The sequence below is a fragment of the Amblyomma americanum genome, chromosome 8 (assembly GCF_052857255.1).
Source record: "Amblyomma americanum isolate KBUSLIRL-KWMA chromosome 8, ASM5285725v1, whole genome shotgun sequence".
Taxonomy (NCBI): Eukaryota; Metazoa; Arthropoda; class Arachnida; order Ixodida; family Ixodidae; genus Amblyomma; species Amblyomma americanum.
Window position 1 is genome coordinate 14,881,176 of NC_135504.1, and position 24,255 is coordinate 14,905,430.

The 24,255-nt window shown below is 41.8% G+C and overlaps 2 protein-coding genes across 4 annotated transcripts in view; both read left to right on the forward strand.

Moving 5' to 3' along the window:
- The window catches only part of LOC144100077 (uncharacterized), a 276,109-nt gene that overhangs the window by 162,688 nt on the left and 89,166 nt on the right, over positions 1-24,255 (forward strand). The gene's annotated exons all lie outside the window — the stretch shown is intronic.
- On the forward strand, positions 844-11,978 carry LOC144100073 (uncharacterized). The gene is made up of 7 exons (XM_077633114.1): positions 844-874; positions 1,689-1,788; positions 4,769-4,878; positions 5,632-5,679; positions 7,987-8,022; positions 9,249-9,378; positions 11,893-11,978. Exons 3-7 carry the CDS (start codon positions 4,771-4,773, stop codon positions 11,901-11,903), a joined length of 333 nt encoding a protein of 110 aa, XP_077489240.1. The 5' UTR covers positions 844-874; positions 1,689-1,788; positions 4,769-4,770; the 3' UTR covers positions 11,904-11,978.

The window sequence follows — 24,255 nt, forward strand, 5'->3', positions numbered from 1 at the left end:
TTCGCAGTTGCATCATTGATTTATTTCATGTATCGAACAGATGCCTACTGTTAAATGTGTTTAGTAGGTTCCCCCTACACTAATGCCGTGAAAGCCGCTGTAAAAGGCTGTATAAAAAAAGGATTCTGTGAATTCACTTTCTTCTGGTGATCATCCTTTTACGCGACAACGAATACAGCTCGTTCCGTCGAAAAGCCGTCGGCGTTGTTGTAGTCGGCACCGCGTGTCGGAAGTAATTGGTGGCTTTGGACGAAAGTTGTATCATGACAATTTGTGCTTCTAGTAATTTTTGAATGAGTTCTGTGTTATAGGCGCTGACGAGTTAATGAACTCACTGTAATTATTTCATTAATTCATGAATTAAAGAAATGAGAAAAATCAAAATATCTAAAAAGGAGGGTTCAAAGGTGTCAACGAGCAAAGAATGAAAACTCCAATGCTTGAGGATGGCACTTAAGAAATTATAGTTTGTAATTGATTAATTAATTATTGAAACAAAAATTTAATGCGTTCAAAAGTGTTTTCAACGGGCAAGGCGTCGCGCCGAACGGGCGATGGCGTTCCGTGGACTCCCTGGCAGCGCTGCAACACGCTGTCGCGCTCCACTCTTAAAGGCGAAGCTTAAGCGGCATCCATATTTTTTTAGAATACAAAAAAGATCCAAAGTTAAACAGTTTCTTGAAATTTCACCATTTTTTTTTTCTATGCCAGACAATTCCTTCAGTTAACGAGATTTTATGGTGAGGTCACACTGCCTACAACTGCTGAATTATAGCTTTTATAAGTACTGCATAAACCTGATAAACATTTTTTCTTTTATGCTTTTGTTCTTTCCCTGCAGAACCTGACCTCTGGAATTCAGTCACTAGTGAAAGTGAGTACACTGAATCTGAACACAATCGTCTTCTATGTATATCCCACAAAAATGGGTACACTTCACGAGGGATAATTACAGAATGGTTTCTATGTATTTGAATATGTAAAACGCAAAAACTAAGATTGTGAGGACTTCATCTTAAGGTCAGAGATGGAGTGCGAGAAAGAGCTCAGTATTTACTTCCTCTCAGAAAACCTCAAATATAGAACTCTACACAGATTAACGTTTGCTTTTCCTGGAACGTAGCGTCAACCCTTACACAAATTTTTTTACACAGTGTGTAGACTATCCATAGACTTCTGTCTATAAAGTCTATAAACTCTCTATAGACGTACCCTACAGAAGTTTATAAGCAATACAAATGCTATAGACAGTCTATGGACAATCTATAGATTTATGGTCATGCGCTTTTAGTAGACTTTTTTCTATAGACAGTCTATATACTATGAGTAAACAACCCGAAATATCTATAGAAAGGCAATACGGTCTATAAGAAGCCTATAGACTTTATATACACAATTTTTAAGGAAATATTATCGGTTTATCAACGTATAATAGTACCTCTACCTGGGCTAGTTGGTGTAAAACTGTGTAACAGTTTAAAACAGCGCTAATTTTCGCACAAACCACAAAGAAAGGCTAGGAAAGCGCCCGTCCTGTCTGGCCTTTCTGTGTGGTTTGCGTAAAAATTAGCGCCGTTCTTGCTTTTGATACACAATTTATCAAGGAATTTGACAAAAGACATGGGAGAAAAATATTTTGAGAATTTGTTTCCTTTTGCTCAATTTTTCGTGGTTTTCTTCGCTTTTAGTGCACTTCACAGCGCCTCTTCGGAAATTTCACATCAAGAAATGCCCTCGTCGCGGTGAAAAAGCTAGCAGCGGTTGCAGCAAAAAAATTTCCCCTTGCCGGTAAGCTGGATCTTTCTTTTCGACAATGTCAAATTAGGTGTGTGCTCACTGAAGTTATATCAAATGCTGCAATGAAAGTATACGGGTGTAGTTATGCTTTCTAACTGAATAATAATATTAATAATAATAATAATAATAATAATAATAATAATAATATAATAATAATAATAATAATAATTCGTTTTGGGGGAAAAGAAATGGCGCAGTATCTGTCTCATACATCGTTGGACACCTGAACCGCGCCGTAAGGGAAGGGATAAAGGAGGGAGTGAAAGAAGAAGAGGTGCCGTAGTGGAGGGCTCCGGAATAATTTCGACCACCTGGAGATCTTTAACGTGCACTGATATCGCACAGCACACGGGCGCCTTAGCGTTTTTCCTCCATAAAAGAACTAAGATAGCATTTGCTGATGCCTTAATCCCCCTTTAATATTTATTCGTTTCCTAGTGCAGCACATAAGTGTAGCGCCATGCAGTAACCCTTGGCCCATTTAACACCTTCCGATAGAGACAGCTAATTAGCCCTGGGTCGACATGACCGCAGTGTTCAAACCTGGATCAAGAAAGTGGCATAATCTATAGAACACCAAAATTTGTGCGCTCATAACGTGTATCATATGATATTTTACGCTACACAGCTTCTCAGTATTTCGGGTAGCTTCTTTGCCAAGATGTTTTTCTCAGAGATTTTAAATAATTTCTTTTCTTGTCTCAAAGTAGCATTCTTTGCTGAAAGCTCCACCGTTTACTTACTATATTGTTTTTAATTGTAGCATACCCTTTATGGTTTGTGGTTTTCATCAGAGGAATAAAATCTACATTTCGCCCACAGAAACACACGCGCACATGCCTTTGAAATATTTCCTCCTAAAAATTTTCCTCGCTGGTTGGGATAGTAGCACCGGACACTAAGCGAAAGTCAAGGCTGCTGAGCTTGTTTTTTTTATCTCAAATGATATCAAGGAACAAAAAGATATTTTTGCCTTCAGTACACCAATCCAACTGTCTCTGACTGACGTCCTCAAGATACCACAGCCCTATCAAAATGGCCAATGAAAACATGGTTTCTTCTGGTTGGAAAATAGCTCTTCTCGGTTTAGACAGATGGTTGGGTTTTGCTACCTTGCGATTTTGATAAACAACTGTACATATTTTAAAAACACGCGCAATATTCTAGTTATGGCAATTCCTTCCATCTATTTGTGTTTAAAGGTATGTTGGCGGCAAATGAAAGTTGGCCTTTATCAAATGATTGCCGTATTATCACGCCAGTCTACTTTCATAATAAAATAGGACTTTTTTCAAGCAGGAAAGGGAGGTAAAATGCAGAAAACATCCTTGCAAGCGGTTTTACAGAGCAAACTGCAGTGAACGCATGTGTACATTTTTTTGAAGATATCTAGAACTGGACAACAGCGTCGCTCATATTTTATCGATGACAATAGGCTTCTAATGACTCTAACGTTATGACTTTGCGTCGAACGCCGGGAAAACGTTTTGTTACTTTTGAATGAGTTATGCTCAAAAAAAGTCTGCCTTCTGCTTCTTAAAGGGAGACAAGAATTGAAGAAAACGAGCCAAATATTTTTAGTAAGGACAAAAATTGGATCGAAGAGTCCTCCTCGTCCCTTTAAAAGATAGGCTATATATGGCGATTTCATGTGCGCAAGTTAAGACCCGAGGAGATTACGCAGAACGTTGCCATTTATCAGCCCCAGTGCGACAAGCAAATACTGCCGGCCGTTTGAAAACAAAGTAATACAGGCTAAAAAATTGGCAGTGGCTTAACTTGGCTAACCCTGGTATTCAGAGAAAAAGCAAGAACGCTTGCTAAGCGTCTGAGGCTCGTCTATGGCAGCTCCTCTACACGCTCGCTTCAGCCGTTCTATATATAACCACACGACCGCGTGGCTTTGACCTGGTATCACATAGTCTTACGACAACCCCATCGATGTTATCACGTGACTTCACATCACCCATCGGATGTTCTTAAGGTGAAAGGTCAACCCAAAGGTCGCTTAATGCCAAAGGTCAACTAAATAAAGCTCATGGGTCAAGGTTAGGGGTCAAGGGTTCGACAGCATACATCTATCACATATGGTCATACATGGCTCTCCTTGGTTGGGATGAAGGTTGTTCAAGGTCATTCTCCTGCCTACGCGACGGTTGCTTCACCTAGCGCACTGGAGCTTCACTTCAAATCTAGGGATAAACTAGGAAGTAGTGCGAAGCATTAAACGGGTACACCCACACTATTTTTAAATGAGCCGCCCTGTCTGAAGACGCTGCTCAGTGTTTTTCTGAAAACACAACAGAAAAGTGGCGAACAGCGTAAGGTGCAAAAATTAGGTTTAAATATAAAATTGGGATTCCTTACACATACAAAAGAGATGAGGCTCAATAAGCTTCAAGTGGCGTTCAAGCTATATCCTTGATTTAATGCTTTCCCGTCCACTCGGGCTCTCTGTCGTCATCTCACCCTGAAGTTCTGCACACAAAAAAGCTCGTTCTGTCATTCGCAGCTGATTGTATCCCATCCATTTTGCTTTGATGTCGCCAAATGTTAATTCGTGACCTTAATCTTCGCTGGAAACGTAGTACCTTCGCATGTGATGTCATTATCGAGGATTCTGCCTGTCGCTGTGCACTGCAGAGAAGCCTGAACACCAAGGCTGCCTTATTCGGCGATTACTCTATCATTTCACGTGGTAGCGCAATACGAATTTGCAGGCTTTGCCCATTTCTTTCACACATTCGGCTCTTTAAAATAATCGATTGCAAATCTTCTTCACTTCCCATTTAATCAAATGGATATAGAGTTTCATCCACCGAGTTTCAAACATAGCAAACATTTAAAAACACATTACTTCAGTAATTGCTTGTGTCTTTTTGTTTCATAAATGTACTATGTATGAACTGAGTTTTCGCACTCTATGAATGACGTGCCCATCTGAAGCTGTAGGCCTTTTTCCTACTTATAGGCATGCTTCTGTCCAATCTCATACCAGACCAATTTGACTCAAACATTTCTGAAATGAACAGCGTCTGCCAAGGAGCTATAAAAATGGGCTTTCCTGGAAGCGTCGGAAATGTAAGACAGCACAAATTTTCTACGCCAACCTCCCGCGATTGCCTGCTTTTGTTTGCTGAATCTAGTTAGTTACAAGTTTTTACTCAGTGGAAAGGAATTTTCGTGCACAAGTCTGATGCACAATTTTTCATCGCGGAGCAGGGATAAATAAAGTCCGTGAGGAGGTCATTCCGGTATGGAGAGAGGGCCGCCAAACAGATGACAAGTGAGGCTTAAAAGAAACAGAATTATGCTGGAGTTCAGATTTTACCAGCGGGATGTCTATGTCTCCCTGTCTAGTTTCTTCTCAATTGACTCGCTCAAAAAGGAATATTTTTATGTTACCCGTACATCAATAAAACAGCTAATCAAATATTAACATAAAACTCAAATATAAACATCCCCTTATGCCTTCCGTCACCCTAAAGGCTGTTGGCTTCTTTCTAAATAGAGTCTTAATATTATGATCCTTAAATGCTAATAATGCATCAGTCGTAGTCGTACGCACTAGTTGCCATTCTCTTGTGGTACTCATTAAATCAAAGACGGCTGTCGCTGGTTTAAATCAAATGGGTGCTTCGGATATCTAACATTACCTATATGCTTTTTCAGGCAGTGAAAACTAGACAGCTGTTATTTTAAAAATATAGCATGCTCTTAGTGCTTTTCTTGGCTCTGTTGTCAAATAACACGGACTATATTGAAGGGCCTGATTTACAGCCATCGATTGCGAGTGTCGCTTGTTGGCAAAATGTTATTTCCTGTACCTCACAGTGCCTCAAGGATACGCTGAAGCTGTGCAGCAACGGAACTGTAGTTGATGTGAGTACAACACGCCAAAATCAATTCTATTTTTATTCGCGAAACAACACTGTCCGCAGTCCGTTACAAAACAGAGGAAAAAAAAACGTACAGTACTCACGGATTGAAATAGGACATTCGGAGCGCGTGGCCGTCGCTTCATGGAGCGCCGCCCGTAGACGCTCATGGAACCAAGGTGGTGCATTGTGGTATGGCGTGAGAGGGAGAACATCTACAAAGCAGAATTGTTCCTTCCAGTAGCCAATCAGCCGGCCTGTGGTTTACCACATGCCTGCGTGGCACTGCAAGGCTAGCGCTCCGAATGTCCTATTTCAATCCGTGAGTACTGTACATGCCATCCGCAATAGTTGTCGCGTTATTGACAAAGATTAAATTCTTATTGGATGCCACATCCTTCGATTTCTAATTAGAACAAGAGACGTGCTAATATATTTATGTAAACTAAATTTTTTTAAAAAATAAAGACGTACAAAATGATTAGCCACTTCAGTTAGCTCAGCCTTTATTATGCGAAAGTGCTCTAAGGAGCAAAAGAAGAGGTGCCCAATGCGATCCTCAACACGTATTTAAATTTGGGAGTATTACTATGCGAATCGTAATAGTGTTAAGTGCCTGTCTTGCAATAAATAACCACCTTTTCTAGTGTGCACAATAGCTGCTCCGCAACTACATCGAACGCGTAAAGGGAACAAACTCCCAAGCGAACATCCCAACCTAAAAAGTCCCTTGTAGGGAACATGGATGTTATCACGAAAACACTTTTACGTGTTCGTCACGCAGTGAGCGGCATTACGCTTGACAGCCGTGGAAAAGCCAAACACAAACACTAGCGTGTCGTTCACTTAGCGAGGGCTAAAGAACTGGACTTTTACCTCACTTTTTCCTATAGCATAAAACCAGCAGTAACAGCCGTAAACGCGTTCGGATTAAAGCTTTATCTGGCTCTGTTGAAAAAAGTCTGAAATGAAAAGCAACGGAACGGTTCTTCAAGTGTTGCCTTTCTGAATAAGAAAGCGGAAGATGCATTTGGCCACACCTTCTGGTAGAAAACGTGGAGCTATTTTACGCGTTCATGTTTTGCAGTTCTTCACGTATTCTCCGTGGCGTTATGGCCACACGCCCATTAACAAGACTACACTGAGAATGGAACACAGCCTGGAGAGCTGGGCTTTTCAAACACGCCTTTATGGGTATTGACTGAAACGCGTAAAGCATATCCTAATATGTTCAGCGATTTGGAATCATATCTCATCTTTTGATACAATATTTGTCTTCAAATCTTTGGAGTATGCAACACTTGTTCAAATATAGGTCAGAAACTGTTAATCATACAATCTGCGTGCCCTTATTGCCATAGATTGAGTAGATGAAGCGCAGACAAGACAGCACACAGAGAAAGAATAACACGAGACAGCGCCTGCCTCCTATTGTTCTTTGTCCGTGTGCTGTCTTTTCTGCGCTGCATCTACTCAATGTATGCACCAACTTACCCCACAACGTTCTCTACTGCTCATTGTTATAACGAAAAATGTTCATATCGAAACCAGTGGGAGACACTGCAGTACATTCACGATTTGTTTTCTTCTAGAGTGCGATCTGTATCACAAACAGCACATATAACTAATAGCTTCCACTGAAACAATCGTGATGGCAATTTCTATGCGGAAAGCAACCACGTTAAAGAAGGCAGTGTAGGTGAACATGAATAGTTTGGGGCGATGTAACATCAGTGGTTCCTAAAAACGTTTGGACAAGCGGCCCTCATTTGTCTGAAAGTAATTAGATACTCTCGGTAGACAAAAGTAACTAACCTCCCTCGATGTTCCGAACCAAGTCGCACTGCATATCGCCGGCACCTTACGATGCATTCCTGGTGTCGATACCAGCGTGCAGTGGCGCTGTCGACACCATGAGTGCATCGTAACGTCGCACCAGCATGCAGTACGGCAGGATTCAGAAGCTGAAGATGCTGTCAGTTACTTTTTCGCCCACAGTGCTATAAAGCAGGCCTGAAGACGATTGTTTTACTTGGAATAAAAGGGCTCACGGCAACAATAAGGTACTGTTTAGCACAACATTCACCGTGGTATACGCTTCTCAAAGGTCAGCGACGTCGTTTTCAACGCTTCTATGGAATTACTTTTTTTTTCGTATATATTTTCGCTCAATTCATCTCGTGTCTCGGTACCGTGTTATGGATAGAAAGTATTTGAGACGGCACGAAAGTATTGTATTTCTAGATAGATAGATAGATAAAGAGGAGGAGGGAAAGGCAGGGATGTTAGATTGTATTTCTAACGTTTGCAGGTAACATTCCTGGAGTCTCTTCTCCCGGCCGGTGAAGTAAGTTAATAGTTTTGCGGATTACAATATTTCTCTGTTCTCTCTCCACTCGGCGCTTCACTGATTTAGTGGATTAAGACTTGGAAAAAGAGGAGACGTAAAACAATTTGAAAGATTTAAGTCAGTCCTTAAGCGGCAGTGTTACTTAAATTTACCGAATGTGTAAAGCCACCCTGCCGTATGGAATAAATATTTGTGACCTCAGATTAGACACATCGCGAACAAGAAATTCCTTAACTAATTTTTGTTTTTCTGGCGCATACAAATATTGGCTTCTGACCACGACGTTTAGGGGGATATTTTCTACCAAGAAACACTTCCAACTGTTAAACGTTTTTTTTTATATTTAAGCTGGGAAACATCACAAAATGAATTATGCAATCTGAAGCGACTGCCCCACCGTATTATGTTACTCCAAATGTCCCCTTCTAGAATTGCCCATTAATCCAGTCCAAGCTGGTGAAATTCAGCAACTTTGCAGTGATGAGATTTCGTAGCACGCGTCTCCATTGTGGTCAAAAATTATCCGTAGATTTCAACTACGCCGTGCACCGTAGTCGTAGAAGGGATATTATTATTTATTTCTGCATAGATCACGACAATAAGCTGCAAAACAATTTTTTAGTATTGTCCTCCAAGCTCAGTAGAGAAAAATACAACCAATAGAAGGGAATGGAGTTGTTTTTTGTGATTTTGGGCAGTTACTTCTGCACGTCAGCAAGAAACCAGTGCCGCACTGAATAACATCCCACATACCGCGTACTGCGCGGCACGACAGAAAAGTAGGAACGAGTTCTTAGTGATGTACGGAGAGGAGACACGCAGCGCAAAAAAAAATTCGTTTCTCTGTTTCCGTGCAGTGACTGCGCAATCAAATCTTTTCCTCTTTATTTTTTCTAAATAAATAGGTACTTCAAACTGTATCACTATAATTCAATTTTCCTACTCAGGGCATTGCTTTAGTCACACAAACCATTTTCTCTACTGGGAAATAAGAGAAGTGTTCTTTGGATTCGTTCTAACATTTTTTTAACAACTTTTATTGCGCTGATATAAGCCCCTTTTTCGGAAAAAACGCTAGCACGGCTTATATCTGCTTTCTAGTCAGTCACGGGGTGAATGAGAAATTCCTAAAAACGTAACTAATCTTTGTAATATGCGTACTCCACAAGCGTAACACATGTGATTCTACACTACACCCGCTTTCAACTTTATTTTATTTTCAGTGCATCCTCAATTACCTTCTGACAACGGCGCCGATAACGGTGCTCAGAACCATTGGGTGCGACATGTCGAGGAGCGCTGCTACTGTGTTCGGGCCTCGCAATGTCATAACCGAGGTCCTGTCCAAAACGTGTAAGTATTTCACAAAAAAAAATATGGAGGGTGCTTAAGATGCAGCACTTCTCCGAAAGCATCGCACGAGAAATGAATGCGTGTTTTTTGGAGAAAATTACCAATCACTCATTATGCATCATATAGTGTTCATTACTGAAAAAACATTTCTTCCGGTTTTGCCTTCTTCAGGCCTCTCTTAGAATGTATTAGAGCAGTGGTAAAGCAGCCATGGGATGATTAGCCAGTAGTGATTAGCCAGAGTAGCCAGTAGTGAAAGGCGGCAATTGTTCAGCTTGTACTGTGTCCTGTGCAACATGCGCGCACAGCAGCGGGAGGGCGGGAGGATGATGAGTAAACTTTTGGGTTTAGCAATACTATGTACTTTCCTATGTATTACTGCAGAGTACATGTACCCAAATGTAAGTAAGGCTGACATTTGTGTAGGAAGCAAAAGCAGAGGCTCCACAGCTTTTGTACACGTGGACACATGATTTAGGTTTACAATTAATGCAGAACTATACCGAATATTGAAACCGAGAAAGAGTGTTGTATGAAAATGAAGTAAGTGTTTGGAGTTCATGGTTAGGAACATTCTTCAAGAATATATTGGCCGTGGCCCCGAATGCAAATGCGTATATACTTTGAACGTGGAAATGATTTCGGGATTAGCAGAACGGTGTAAGCTGCAAAAACGCTTGATCCGGCTTGCAGAAATCTCCCCTCGACAAGCTGCTAACTACACGCGTAGTTCGGTTCTGGTGGGTCGCCTAAGACCTAGCTTTGATTCGGATTTTATCGACAGTTCCTCCTGGGAGGAACCCCTTCGGCCGCGTTTCTTGAAATTAGCGCCGCGTAGTTAATTGGCGTCTGTCGGCCTGTTTTGGATATTCAACCTTTCAAGCACTGATGTAAAAAAAACTTTCATAGAGGACTCGAGTTTTTTTTCAAGGGGGCTATTTTACCCATTGTTTCTGTTTCAGCATTCCTAAAATACAACCCGGCTGCTCTTGTGTGACTATTTTGCGGAAAATTACTTCAGAAGGTATTCAGCTAGCACGTTTATGACCAATTTTCTTTCCTTTAATAAACCATTTTACTCAGCGTTCCTCCCTCTTATGCATCCTAGGAAACAACAATCTTGGGTGTCGATATCCTTAAAGTGCCTGTAGGATCAATCTTGCTTTCTCATTTTTACCATTTCCTACAGTTTTGGCAGTTTGTGAAAAAATCTTGCACACAGATATATATAACCAACAGTTACTTATTTGCAGTTGTTGGGTGTTGCAGAGCTCACTTGTTACATTTATTGAGGCTGGCATAGACTTTATCAGAGCGAAAAGTTTCTTTGAGAGCACTACCGCTTGACCATCGGAATGTGCTCTACAGAGCACACGTTCTGCTGCCGTGAAAGAGGCGAAAGCTCGACGGCAACTGCAGGCCGTGACGCACGCCACTCGGTGGCTTAAAATCGCATTCTCTTTTCATGCATATCTTAACTTGCTTCTACAATACTAAGACAGGTTTCAATGAAGGCTTCCCATACGTCTACAATTTCTTTGCCTACTCTCTCTATTGTGCCCAAGTGCAAGTGTCTGAACCTGGGCAATATTTAGTGGGCGCTTATGATTAACGTTTTTGCGGCACGTATAACAAGGTGCCTTATAATACCAGAAATTAGATCGCCATCTCAGAAAAATATATGTGAAGATGGTTTCAAGAGGAGCATGTGTAGGTATACCTAAAGGCTATTTTCCCACTTAAGGAGAAGGCAGTGTCTCATAATCAATATATTGGACAAGTTATTTTCGACGTCAAAATAACACGATGATTTCAATCTTGGCACATCTGTGAAAAATTCACTTTGTTCATATGATAGTCGGTGGGCAAATTCTAGGCCTTGAAATTATTTCTGGGGCAGCAGCACTAAGGAAGTAATGTATGACAATATATCTGTATTTATTTCATTTATTATCCGAGCTAAAATGTCACCTATAATCTGCGTCTCGCCTTAAAGACAAATCCTTAAAGATTCTGGCATGCGTAAGCGAAAATCTGTATGCACACGGATATCAAAGAAAGGTTGGCTTTTGAATCAAAATCAAAGGCATCGTTAAAAAATTAGCGGTGGTTTAGCTCTGGCTAAACCTGCACTGCCGCGATAGCTACAGCTGGCTTAGTGGAACTTGGTCACGTGACCAACCACTTGACGAACCACGTGATCAGCCACGGCGCCGCACCGCCAGCAGCTCCTCCGCAGCGAATGGCCAACCACGTGACAGCGGGGCGGCACAGCCACAGGGTGGCGGAGCCGCAACGCTTAATTAAGGCTCGAAATGCTACCGTAATGTAGCTGTCGCTACGAAAGGAACAACTATAAAGAATCTACACACTCTACTGAACGTTCTGTACATATGAAAGAGAGGAAAGCTCAGTTTTTCTTGTATTTTATTTGCACAAGAACGTTTGATGTCTCATGACTAAAAATTCTCGCGAAGCTTATTTAATGCTTACCACGTCCTTGTTTCCTTCCAGGCTCGGAGTGATGGAAGACAAGAACCTGAAAAATTATTCATTTCGCAAAGATGCCCTGCTAATTGCCATGAATAAATTTTTGAGCACAGTAACCCTCGGAGTTAATTCTTTTGTGATTGGCCTTTTCAAATATATTTTCATTTTCCTGACTTTTCTATTGACCAACAACGGAAGGTTATGCTTCCTGAAATAACCGCTGGCAGGAAAGTTTGCAACAGATTTCAATGTTTACGTGACACATGCTCAGACACCAACATGTGTTCCTGCGTACAGACGGCAGCAAAAGTTTTGCAGGATGCAGTGGCTCCATGGTAATGGTGCCCGGATGCTGATGTGCGGGTCGCGGGTTCGACCATGGCTACGGCGCTGACATTTCGATGGAGCCGAAATGCCAGAGGCCCACGTACTGTGCGACGTCAGTGCACATTAAAGTACCCCAGGTGGTCGAAGTTATTATGAGCCGCCCACTTCGGAGTCTCTCCTAACCTGAGTCGCCTTGGAACATCAAAGCCAATAATAATAATAATAATAATAATAATAATAATAATAATAATAATAATAATAATAATAATAATAATAATAATAATAATAATAATAATAATAATAATAATAATTTATTGCCAACGCATATTGAACTACATACAGAATCGGGCCTGTCAAAGCCAAAAGGAGGCTTGCAGGACTAGGCCCGGCAACATCGGCGAGCGTAAAGTGATGGCAATACAAGTCACATAATAAAGTACACACACTGAAAAAAAAAACTACAAATCTCAAGTGTCATTTGTTTTCTGGCACAAACGCTTTTCACAGAGTTTTAATCATGCGTTTAATAGTTGCCTTAGAAGTAGCGGATAACACATCCTCAGGAAGGCTATTGAATAATGTAGGGACGTATACACAGCGTCTTGCTTTGCCGTATCTGGTCGCGTACCTATGGATCTTAAAGCGTTGGCCTTTACGTAGCGTTCTGGCCACAACTGATTTTGTCTTGAACGCAGGATTCCAGAAGTGTCGGAGAACAACGGTTTGTTTATATAAGCGCTCAAAGGAAGGAAGACCAAGGATAATAAATAAGTTATCTGAAGGTGGAAAGAAATGTGCATAGGCGGTACTTTTCAACATACTTTTTAAGAGCGTATAATAATAATAATAATAATAATAATATTAATAATAATAGTAATAATAATAATAATAATAATAATAATAATAATAATAATAATAATAATAATAATAATAATAATAATAATAATAATAATAATAATAATAATAATAATAATAATAATAATAATAATAATAATAATAATATTAATAATAATAATTATTAGTTTTGGGGGAAAAGAAATGGCGCAGTATATGTCTCATATTTCGTATATGTCTCATATTTCGTATATGTCTCATATTCTCATATTTCGCCGTAAGGGAAGTGATAAAGGAGGAAGTGAAAGAAGAAAGGAAAAAAGAGGTCAAGCCCATAAAGCTCTCAACCAAAATTTGCCAGATGCACGTGCAAATAAACGAATTTATTATATGAGACTGCCTTGCGAGCCTGGTACCTGCTATTATTAATTAAGGATTGAGAAAGCATATTCCCTCATGCGCGATTGCATTTCAAGGATTTGATTATAAAGAATGGCGCTAAATAATTTTTTTTCTTCGAAGACCTGGCTCTCGCCAACTTTTGCTATAGATTCTGTGTCAACGTTGTTAGACTAGTTACTTTATAGTGATGAACAAAAGTGAGCAAATCCATTTGAAGACTTAAAAAGAAACATCAATGCTTCATATGAACTTATTTATTTATTTACTCAAATTGCTCAGAGGCTCATTTTACATAAGAGCATTATGTGATTGGGGCAGTGTACGCATGAATTCCGAAAGCATTATAGCAAAACAACGATGGATGAGAAACGTTATACAATAGTTAGCAAGAGATATTCAGGAGGAGACAAGCAAATTTAAGAAAGGCGTTATACAAGTTTTGAAATGGAACATGATTTTTCACTTAAGTTAACAAAAGCACTATTTAATTCACGTTATACAGCGGTAAAATTGTTTTCTGGTAAAAGCACATAATATCAAAATATAAGGCAATTTTTGTGGTTATCATATCTCGAAACGTGGCAGGATATCTGATGTTAGTACCTTCTTCAGGAAGGCTATTCCAAAGGGTAAGACAGACACGTGGTAAGGTAGACATGTTAAACGCTTTATAAATGCAAAGTATGCATTTAAATAGAGATGAAAGGAAGACACTACTGACTTACGATACTACGAAAGCTAAAAATATCTCTAGCAGTGAAGATGGATTTACAATCGCTATCCAGTGATTTTCAACTTCCAGAATGTTTTTTCTGCTCCATTATTCGTAAGAAAAGAAGCCTAGTGAATTGGTAGTTTACAGTTACAATAATATAAACGAGGAAGAGGTCACTGATGACTCTTGCATGACAGAGACCTTAGCAGAAATTCCACATATATTCCAGAAAATTCTGACAAAGCAACAGAAGCAAGTTTTTTAGCCATTGTCACAGGATAATGGTACCCACCTTAAAAAAAAAAAACTGTAGTGCTTATTTGTGCTAGCTCTAACTGCGTTAATTTCTTTTTGTCCAAAACTTGCTCTTTCGTGGACAGCAAATATAACGCCACAACGCCAAAACCGCTACGCCATTTTCAATCTCTTGGAGAAAACAGAAAATGAGAGAACTTTTCACAGGGTATAATTAATAGTGAAGTCATATTTATTGTCAAAATTCCCTAATAAAGAAGCTCAGAAAATGGGATGCGTGATAATAATCACTCGGGGTGTTAAAAGGCGGTCAAGGTATCCGGTGGGAAATCGATGGATTAAGTAAAGAAGAAAATAGTGAACTGTTTTTCAACCAATAAACAAACTTCTGATGCTTTGTCAGGACTATGTTCTGAGGCTGTGCCGCGAAAACCACCCCAGGCGTGGTGCCTCACTAGGAGCATGCACTCTGTAATTATATTCTGTGCGACCGATTTCGGTCACAGGAAAAGCGGAGCTTATTGGTCACCACTCCTTATACTTTTTCGTTTCTAAAATAAACAAAGCTAGCTCTTGCAATAACCTTGGTGTCGTTGATATATGCCACCAGAGAAATAATGAGGTTTCTTTCTTGTTGCCAATAAATTTTATTCACAATAAAAACAACAGCACTCTGTTTGCTTTCAGTGTATGCCTACAAAATGATAGTTTCGTAAAAGCGGTGGTCCGAACGTCAGCTGCTACTAATGAGCGATTCGCTCCACATACTATAAACTGATTACATACTGAGCATGTCATAAGATACATGCGTAATAAGGCAACAGCACACTCGGTCCAGGGAAAAGGGAATAGTGAAGAAAAACAGAGAACAAATTATGGGCCGCTGCTAATTAATATGAGGACACTTGCGGAGCAAGACGGTGATACACAATGAGGAGATAACAATCGTCATGTCTACCACATATAGATGATCTGAACGGCTAGATCTCTGCTCTCCAATTGAAGACAAAGAACCCTAAAGATTTAAAAACAGCTGCGTTCTTTTCAGGTCATGCTATTCGCATCCACACCACAGACGAAAGTCTTTTACAGAATTTTACCCATAATATGGTGGCAAAGTAACCATCTCCTTTTTTTCTTGTTGTTTTACAGTTGAAAGGTCTATAGTAATTTGTATGTTGATTCAGATCCTTTTATAACCTTGAAAAATATTTAGAAGCAGATGTAGTAGAATGGAAAGTTGAACGAGTTGGGTATGTTTTCCTTTTTTGTAGAAAGAAACAGCGCGAACACACGAAGGACCGAGAATTAGAAGAGACACAGATGAACACTGACTCCCAACAGCAGCTTTTAATAAAAAAAAAACATATTTATGACTAACAATCACACGACCTAATAGCTCCTGCGCACTTACCCAGAGTGAAATCTTAGGGCCACATCATAGATCAATGGCTAAAAATCCTAACACCTCGATAGCAGGACTGCCGCGACAACGAAAAAGCACGAAGAAAACCAAAACCAGTGAAACAAATCAATTGTTGTCCAGGAAAGCAGTCTCTTTACTGACTAGCAATGACGAGGGCTGACTAAAGCAATCATCCTTCCTCTTCCGAATATGGTACACTTTCATTAACTCTATTGTGGCCTTATATCTGTGTCAAAATCAATGCCCGTGCATTTTAATTCATCAAAACCAGCAAGGATCCACATATCAACATAGGGAGATCCTTGCTGGTTGGAAGGTTTCACTAACACCAGCATTCTACTTTGTAAAGTGTACATCGAAGATAGAAATTCGTTTAGAGCAGCCTACTTGTACACCTACTAATTTCCTGATATGCTGAACTTTCCATAGACCGAATCAGCGGTTTCCGAAATGCCACCTCTCTGATAACTCACTCGCCTAAACAACAACCTCGAAGCAGTGATAATTACTTTCTTCAGACTAATGTATCATCTTAAAATGTGATTGAGAGAGCATGCACATACACATCACTCAAATTCTGACTTTAATGCCATTTATCACCGAGAAAAAAATATCCCATGGCATATTTTGGCTCCGAAGAACATATGCATGCCTCATAAATAGGCCGCGGCAGGTGCGTGTTCTGCTGGGAAGCCACAGTTCAGCACTGCTTCCCTTTGAGGGTTCTTTTGAACTCGAAAAAATGCTTTTCTCTCTCAGCTAAATACTTCCGAATTAGAAGTATTTTCAAAGATAAATATTTTCTAAGAAGCTTATCTGGCTGCTTTTCATTCTTAATTAAGTGTTAATCTCAAATAAGTCGCCTTTTGCTAGGTTAGGAAGCAATTTTCATAAAAAGCGCAGTGTTCAGGAATATAAATACTTTTATGATAAATCTCAGCAACAGGTAAAAGAGCAAAACATAATTGTTGCTTAAACGTTTACTAACATATGGAAGATATCTTAAAACGAATAACTTTCCGGGGTTTCTTTGTTAATCTGGAAAACACGGGGAATCGGTCCGTGGTTTCATTTTTGAGGTTATGTGAAAGAGCAAAGGAAGTGTCATAACTCTAAATAAGATTTGTCATTGTACTCTGTTTCTCATTAGAAATAAAAATTATTACCTGCTATCATCCTTTGCTTCTTCCCGCAAGCTTCAAAATGCGGTTACGTGAGCAAGTACGTTTTTTTCTCAGGAGGACACTTACAAGAAACTCGGTTCACAAAGTCGACAACTATATATATTGTTTTGAAAATAAACAGTGGTTTTCGCTTTTGGGACTCCAGGAAGCTTAGTGTGGATGTACCCTGTAGTGTTTCAATACCATAATGTTGTGTTTGAATACTCACTTTAAAAAGTGAGTCTGATTTGGGCGTCTTTCATTTAAGAGTGCCTCCATCACAAAACCGCCGCTATGGCTCAGGCGACATGGTGTCCGGCTACTTACTGAAGGCTATTCACTCACGTGGGTTCGACCCTAGCAACAGCGAGTGTACATCGAATGAGCAGGAATACACAAACCACCGTGGTCTGTGTTAAGCCAGAACATGTCAACAGCCCCGAACGGACTATATTTATAAGAAGCCTACCATTACCATGCCTCTCATAGCCTATATGTCGCTTCGGTAAGTTTATACACACTGGATATATTTCACTTAACTCCTGCAAACGACTTCTCAGTCATCAGTTATTCTCTGTGTACAAAATTATGTTTTTACCACTCTCACAAGGACAACCTGCGCTGAGATAGTATCACACAGGGACATCATTTCCAACTGAAAGCTCTCTCAATACCAGTTATCTCACTATGCTGGAGGTCACAAAATTCGCGGGCTCCTTGATGTCTTTCTTGCAGCTTCGCAATGCTAGCACGTTTTGTTCTTTCTGATCCCGATCTCTTTCATGCCAGTTTTTTGAGACTTTACGGGGAACTTCAAAACCTCTCGAAACGAATCCTGATGATCACTGCGGGACACATGGATATATTAAAACCACAAGTCCTTCAAGCGCCAAACGACAAGCTGCTGCAGCTGGGGCTCAGCAATATCTTCAGCGAACTAGCGGAAGCACAGCTCAAGACGCAGAATTCCAGACTCCCAACGTCAGCCGCCGGCCGAGCACTCCTAAAGAGGTTAGGTTACGACATGGAAGGGCATTTTAATCGATCCGCCGATATCCCCGACAACATCCGTAAAACCCTCCAAGTCTGTCCTATACCAAAGAACGTGGACCCGAATCTCCACGCGGCTAGAAGACAGGCGCGGGCAGATTATGTGGAACGCCATTTGGCTAAAGTAGAAAACACAGTGTACACGGACGCAGCGCTTTATCCTTGGGGTAAACGCACAAGAATAATCAATGCCGCCGCAGCAGTCGTGGATTACGCTGGCAAACCGATCACATACGCAACCCTATGGGGCCACACGGTAGCAGTGTGGGAGGAAGTCGCCGTTCCACTAGCGGCGGCCGAAGGCTATCGGAGAAACAAATCACTGATCATATTAACAGACTCGAAATCCACATGCAGGAACTACGCGCAAGGTACAGTCTGCAAGGCGGCCCTAAGAACCCTCCTCGAAACAGGGCCCCCTAGCAAAAAACTAACCCACAAGAATATAACCAACCCACACATGGGGATAGAGGGAAACTCAACGGTGGACAGATTAGTTTGCGAGATCACGTTCCGAGCTGAGCTGTTGGAGAGCCTAGAGAACCCTACCATAGTGGAGCCAGTATATGCGGAGCTGCTAAATTGCTACAGAGGACAGAGGCTCAAGTACTCTCCGCCACACAACTCATAAACACAACAAGAAGCAGCGAACTGGCGGAGACTGCAAAAAGGGACATTCTTCAACCTATACATTCTACACAAAATGTACCCTACACATTTCAGGGACATATATATGTCCGTGGTGCGGGGCAACCCCCACGCTATACCCCATATTACATGGGAGTGCAAACGCAATTATACATTCCACAAACTCAAAACCCCGAGTGCGGAGCAATGGGAGGGTCTGCTCACCAGCAGCGAGCTCACAGTCCAAAGGGCCCTTGTGCAGCACGCATGCGAAGCAGCAAGACTCAGCGGAGCCCTGGAATAGGGGCCCGACCTTGCGAAGAGGCCAGACGTCAACGGTGAAGACGACGGCCCACCGCTAATCTCATTAAGATTCCAATAAATGTTTTTCTCTCTCTCCCAAGCGGTCCCTTTAGTGTTCACGAAATTCGCATGACACACTTTGTGAGGCTTAACGTCTTGAAAATTCCCGTGTGTAAGAGGACGCCTTAGTAGAGGCCGGAGAATTAATTTACACCGGAGCTATTTGTAATGTGCGCCGTCTCACAGAACATATATACAAAGCAAAGCACACATCCTTTCATCAGCACAATAATAATGATATCATCATCATGCTTCAGACTTCTGGACCGTGGTCTGTCGCACATGTCTATATTCACTGGGTAAACGTTTGCACGAGAATGCTGGAATATATCGGTGCTATGTCTTTGGAAAACGCAATTTTCTGATAATTTTTCACCGCGACTCAAGTGTTTTATGAAAAAAGAGCAATCTCCACAAACTCCGCCGACAGACCCTCTTTAGTAGCCCAAAGTTCTCGTTAATAAAGATGTCAGAAGAGGCAAGTACAGAGTGGTAACTGCGCAATCATATGCAATAAGTTCCTACGAAACCATTGGAAGGGCACCGCTTGAGTCACGACAGGCGCATGGAACACAGGTGCTGGAAAAGGAAACAAATCTACCGGTACCACACGTGCCTGTACAGGTGCGTTAGTCGTGGATAACGCCAAATATATGACTATCACACACGTACACTCATACCGAACAGGATGCCGGTTCTCATGCAAGATGTGCCTGTTGCACTTCCTGCAGGATTCTTTTGGTTTTATTCGTCCTCCATAATTGTAAATGCAACTGGGACTGTCAGTTTTTCTACGTCTTGAGGTACTCTGATTTCGGCGTTAAAAAACGGCGCCAATTATTAATTGCGGAATGCAGTCCGCCGTAATTATAACATTTGGTTCTCTCGCGAGCGAGGTATATATAGCTTCATTTCACAGGGAAAGGTCTAGATTTATAATCAGTGGGTTAATCAGCACAGATCATCCTCAAAAAACAGGGACACACATTACATGCACACAATATTCCTCTAGTTAGAGGTGGACACTAGCTTGTGTAAGTCCACCTATTTTCCGTGAATTCTTCATGAATTGAGCTATATTTGCATACATCAATATTAGTTTACTTTCTAGAAACCAGTTTTTATTCATTACTGAAACTACCCAGATTATTACTTGTGTGTTCGATTTTCCCAAGCTTTCTTGTAGGTACTGTGCTTTTGATCAGCTGTCGCCGTTTTTGAGGCTAGTTATACGGGCCCGTTTATGTGGCATTAAAGTCATCATACTCCAAATATTCACCACCTGCACAGTTTGTGCTACGCCGCTCCTAGTATTGTCTCAAGATATTTGCAGTATGCTTAAATAAATAAAGTGTTGCTGAGAAAAACAACCTGCTAACCTCTTGCTTCCCAATAGAAGAATGATTTGGGGAGTGTATTAGCGTCGATTGCTTCATAATATCAAGCTGCAACATAAACACCAGACGATTTTAAACGTTAGAGACCGTAGTACATAAGCGCAGGACAGGCAGGCCTATAAAAGTGACATTTCCTTAAGAAGACATCTTTGCCATTGAGAAATGTAAGAAAAATCCAGAATTTTTAATCATTGCGTAATCCTTATACAGATTGCCAGAAAACGGAAGGAGGGCATTCACCTTTGGAAAGGACGTACCGGAATCTAATGGAGTTGAATTTATAACACCATTCAGTTCGAATGAACCCCTCAACTGATCAGACGGTGACGAGAGCAAAAAAGAAAATTGATTTCAATCTTATCTGTTGGATATCTCTTGGAACTTGTAACCTTGTCATGTTTGTCTCCTAACTGTGATGCGGTGATTGATATTTTTACACATTCGATGCTAGATCACAATACAAAAACATACATACAATAGTGTATACATTTTTGATAAGGGAAGACAGCAGACGCAATGAAGATAATACAGAAACAACCGAAACACAGAAAACGTTACAGGCGAAGCTAGAAAGTTGAAACGCTGGTACTTTGTTGAGTTCGTTCAAAAGACAGCAGAGTGGTCCTCAAACCCAAGTCAAAGCGGGTAAACTCTTTTTGGGAGTTTTACGGGGTGTGAGAAATGTAAGGAGAGAAAGTATGGAGAACACAAAGGTACACATGAAGCTGCAATGACTCCTGATTTTATTTCTAGATTTTTCTTTTTTTGTGATTTGTTCTCTTTCGCGCCAATCATGCTTTGCAGGGTGCACAGCGCTGCTGCCATGTACCCAGGACTGCTTGGTCATTTTTTCCTGCTGGTGGCCACGCTACAGTTCGAGCTGGTTTTTGAGGCGCTGTCGTAAGTTTCGCTACTGCATTTTGTTGCGCCTGGTATCCCGCCTCAAGTGCTTCCGGAGTCAAAATAAATCACGTGTCTTATTTTTCACCCCGGCACACTTCGATATCTCAGTTTAAATGGCACAGCAGGCCTAGGCGATCTCGCTATCCATAAGACGTTCATTGCTATGCTAATCATCGCAGCCCTCATCACAGAATTGACTGCCCAAATATCTAATCCAGTGTCTCCAATGCCTAAATGAACGCTGGAAAAGGAGCACATTTCAAAGGCGATCGAGGGGGGTGTATTGCACCGCAGAAATTGAGAAAGGAAACAACGTGGGTAAAATATTTCCTCACTACGAGACTACCAGGTCAAGGACAGGCACACGATAACAAACAAAGGAATTTCATCTGGTCACGCCTAGCGCAGAACACAACCGACACAACCTGGGCATTTCATCTCTACCTAAGCTTCAGCGAACGGCAAGGGATTTGACACCATACCCTGTCGGAAAGGGGCTGCCGACCTGCCTATCCTGCCACCCTGGGAAGTGGCATGCAGGTAATGGTTTATCGCGAGAGACTGATCACCAAATGAACTCTGCGGCCTAGCTAATGCTGCAGTGCCGCATGTCGGCCACAACTTTGTCAGCGCTAATGCATTCAGGCCACATCTCTCTCTCACCACCGCCACATGTATCAAAGCACGAATGAGGCGTCCGCATATCCAGGGTGCCAGTTATGCGCCCTTCCTTTGCTCAACGCCAACGCTGTCTAGAACATTGTCAACACCAATTAACACAGTGAGCACCAGCATCTCTTGCTTTGTATATTCTGGATTAGCTGAGCTAATCCACATTAATTTTTTTCTTTCCATCCTTTAGCCCTTCTATAAGGGTCCGGTTTGGATGTCCACCGAGATATGGGAGAAAGTTATTGCACGATTTCCTTTTCTGAAAAGCTAATGTCCAATTATTTTTTCAACACCGACGGCCTACAGAAATCGAAGCGAGCGCTTGGTTTCGGCGGCGGCGGCAGTGGCTAACGACGTCACAGCTGTCACAGGGTTTCTCCTGGATTCAATGTCAAACTCGCGCACAGGGTGAAGCTACGGAGGGTAGTAGTAAAGCTTTTGCTTTAAAACACGATGCATCGTGGCCAAGATCGAAGGCTTACATAATATTTAAGCCAATAACCATACCAACAGACAGCAAAACTTCAAATCTGTGGTTTCTTGACTAGCACAATCATGCTACACAAGTTTCTAGACATCCTGCCGGATTTCACACGCTTAAACGTGTCTCCTTCAGTATCTTGGATGCCATTCTGCAACGCAGAAAAAAAAAATATTGACTTTAGTTTGACTACTCAACGCGGAACTTAAAGCGGATCGTTTCATGACTGAGTAATTGCAATCAAAATGATTATTGTGCATACGACAATTTCTCAGGTTGTGTAAACGCTAACATCGACCGCGGTGGCTCAGTAGTAAGGGCGCTCGGCTAATGATTCTTAGTACCCGAGTTCAAACCGACCGCGGCGGCCGCGTTTCGATGTAGGCGAAACGCAAAAGGCAGCGTGGTTAAGTTTCTGCCGATATGTGATACAGATACTGCGCCCTTTCCTTTCTCCTAAGAAATTATAATAATCATAATAATAATTGGTTTTGGGGGGAAACGAAATGGCGCAGTATCTGTCTCATATATCGATGGACACCTGAACCGCGCCGTAAGGGAAGGGATAATGGAGGGAGTGAACGAAGAAAGGAAGAGAGAGGTGCCGTAGTGGAGCGCTCCAGAATAATTTAGACCACCTGGAGATCTTTCACGTGCACTGACATCGCACAGCACACGGGCGCCTAAGCGTTTTTCCTCCATAAAAACGCAGGCGCCACGGTCGGGTTCGAACCCGGTAACTCCGGATCAGTAGTCGAGCGCCCTAACCACTGAGCCACCGCGGCGGGGCACCTCCTTCTTCCTTTCTTCTTTCACTTCCTCCTTTATCTTTCCCCGTACGGCGCGGTTCAGGTGTCCATCGATAGGTGAGACAGATACTGCGCCATTTGTGTTCCACAAAAACTAATTTTCAAAATCCAACTCTCGATTTTCAGTTTTCTTCTTTTCCTCCCTTCTTTATCCCTTCTTTTATGCAGCCGCCGCGGTGGCTGAGTGGTTATGGCGCTCGGCTGCTGGCCCGAAAGACGCGGGTTCGGTCCCGGCCGTGGCGGTCGAATTTCGATGGAGGCGAAATTCTAGAGGCCCGTGTACTGTGCAATGTCAGTGCACGTTAAAGAACCCCAGGTGGGCGAAATTCCCGGAGCCCTTCACTACGGCGTCTCTCATAGCCTGAGTCGCTTTGGGACGTTAAACCCCCATAAACCATAAACCAAACCAAACCTTCTTTTATGCAGCGGTTCGGGTGTCCACCGAGATATGTGAGATGGTTGCTGTGCCATTTCTTGTCCTCAAAAACCGAACAAAACAAGTGAGCCGACGGCGTTTCTGGAGTTCATTGGCCTTGACAAATTTGCAAAGGTCGTTCATTTTCATGAAAGGAAAGGAAACCCACCGTGGTGGCTCAGTGGTTACGGCGCTCGGCTACTGACCTGGAGTACCCGGGTTAAACCCGACCGCGGCGGCTTCGTTTTTATAGAGGCAAAACTCTAAGGCGAACGTGCACTGTGCGATGTCAGTGCACGTTAAATATCCCCAGGTTGTCGAATTTATTTCGGAGCCCTCCGCTACGGCACCTCTTTCTTGCTTTATTCTTTCATTCCCTCCTTTACCCCTTCTCTTACGGCACGGTTCAGGTGTCCGCCGATATATGAGACAGATACTGCGCCATTTCCTTTCCCCCAAAACCTATTATTATTATTATCATGAAAGGAAAGGCGCACTACCAGCTCCGTGGGTCAGTGGAGACGTCATTATCGCTTTCATGTACGTTG

What these genes read in the sequence shown, in the direction of transcription:
- LOC144100073 (XM_077633114.1), top strand. Translation starts at nt 4,771, where the DNA reads ATGCTTCTGTCCAATCTCATACCAGACCAATTTGACTCAAACATTTCT. An exon ending in TTCCTGGAAGCGTCGGAAAT is followed by an intron (nt 4,879 to 5,631) that starts GTAAGACAGCAC and finishes TGTACCTCACAG; the next exon opens with TGCCTCAAGGATACGCTGAA. An exon ending in CTCTTCTCCCGGCCGGTGAA is followed by an intron (nt 8,023 to 9,248) that starts GTAAGTTAATAG and finishes TTTTATTTTCAG; the next exon opens with TGCATCCTCAATTACCTTCT.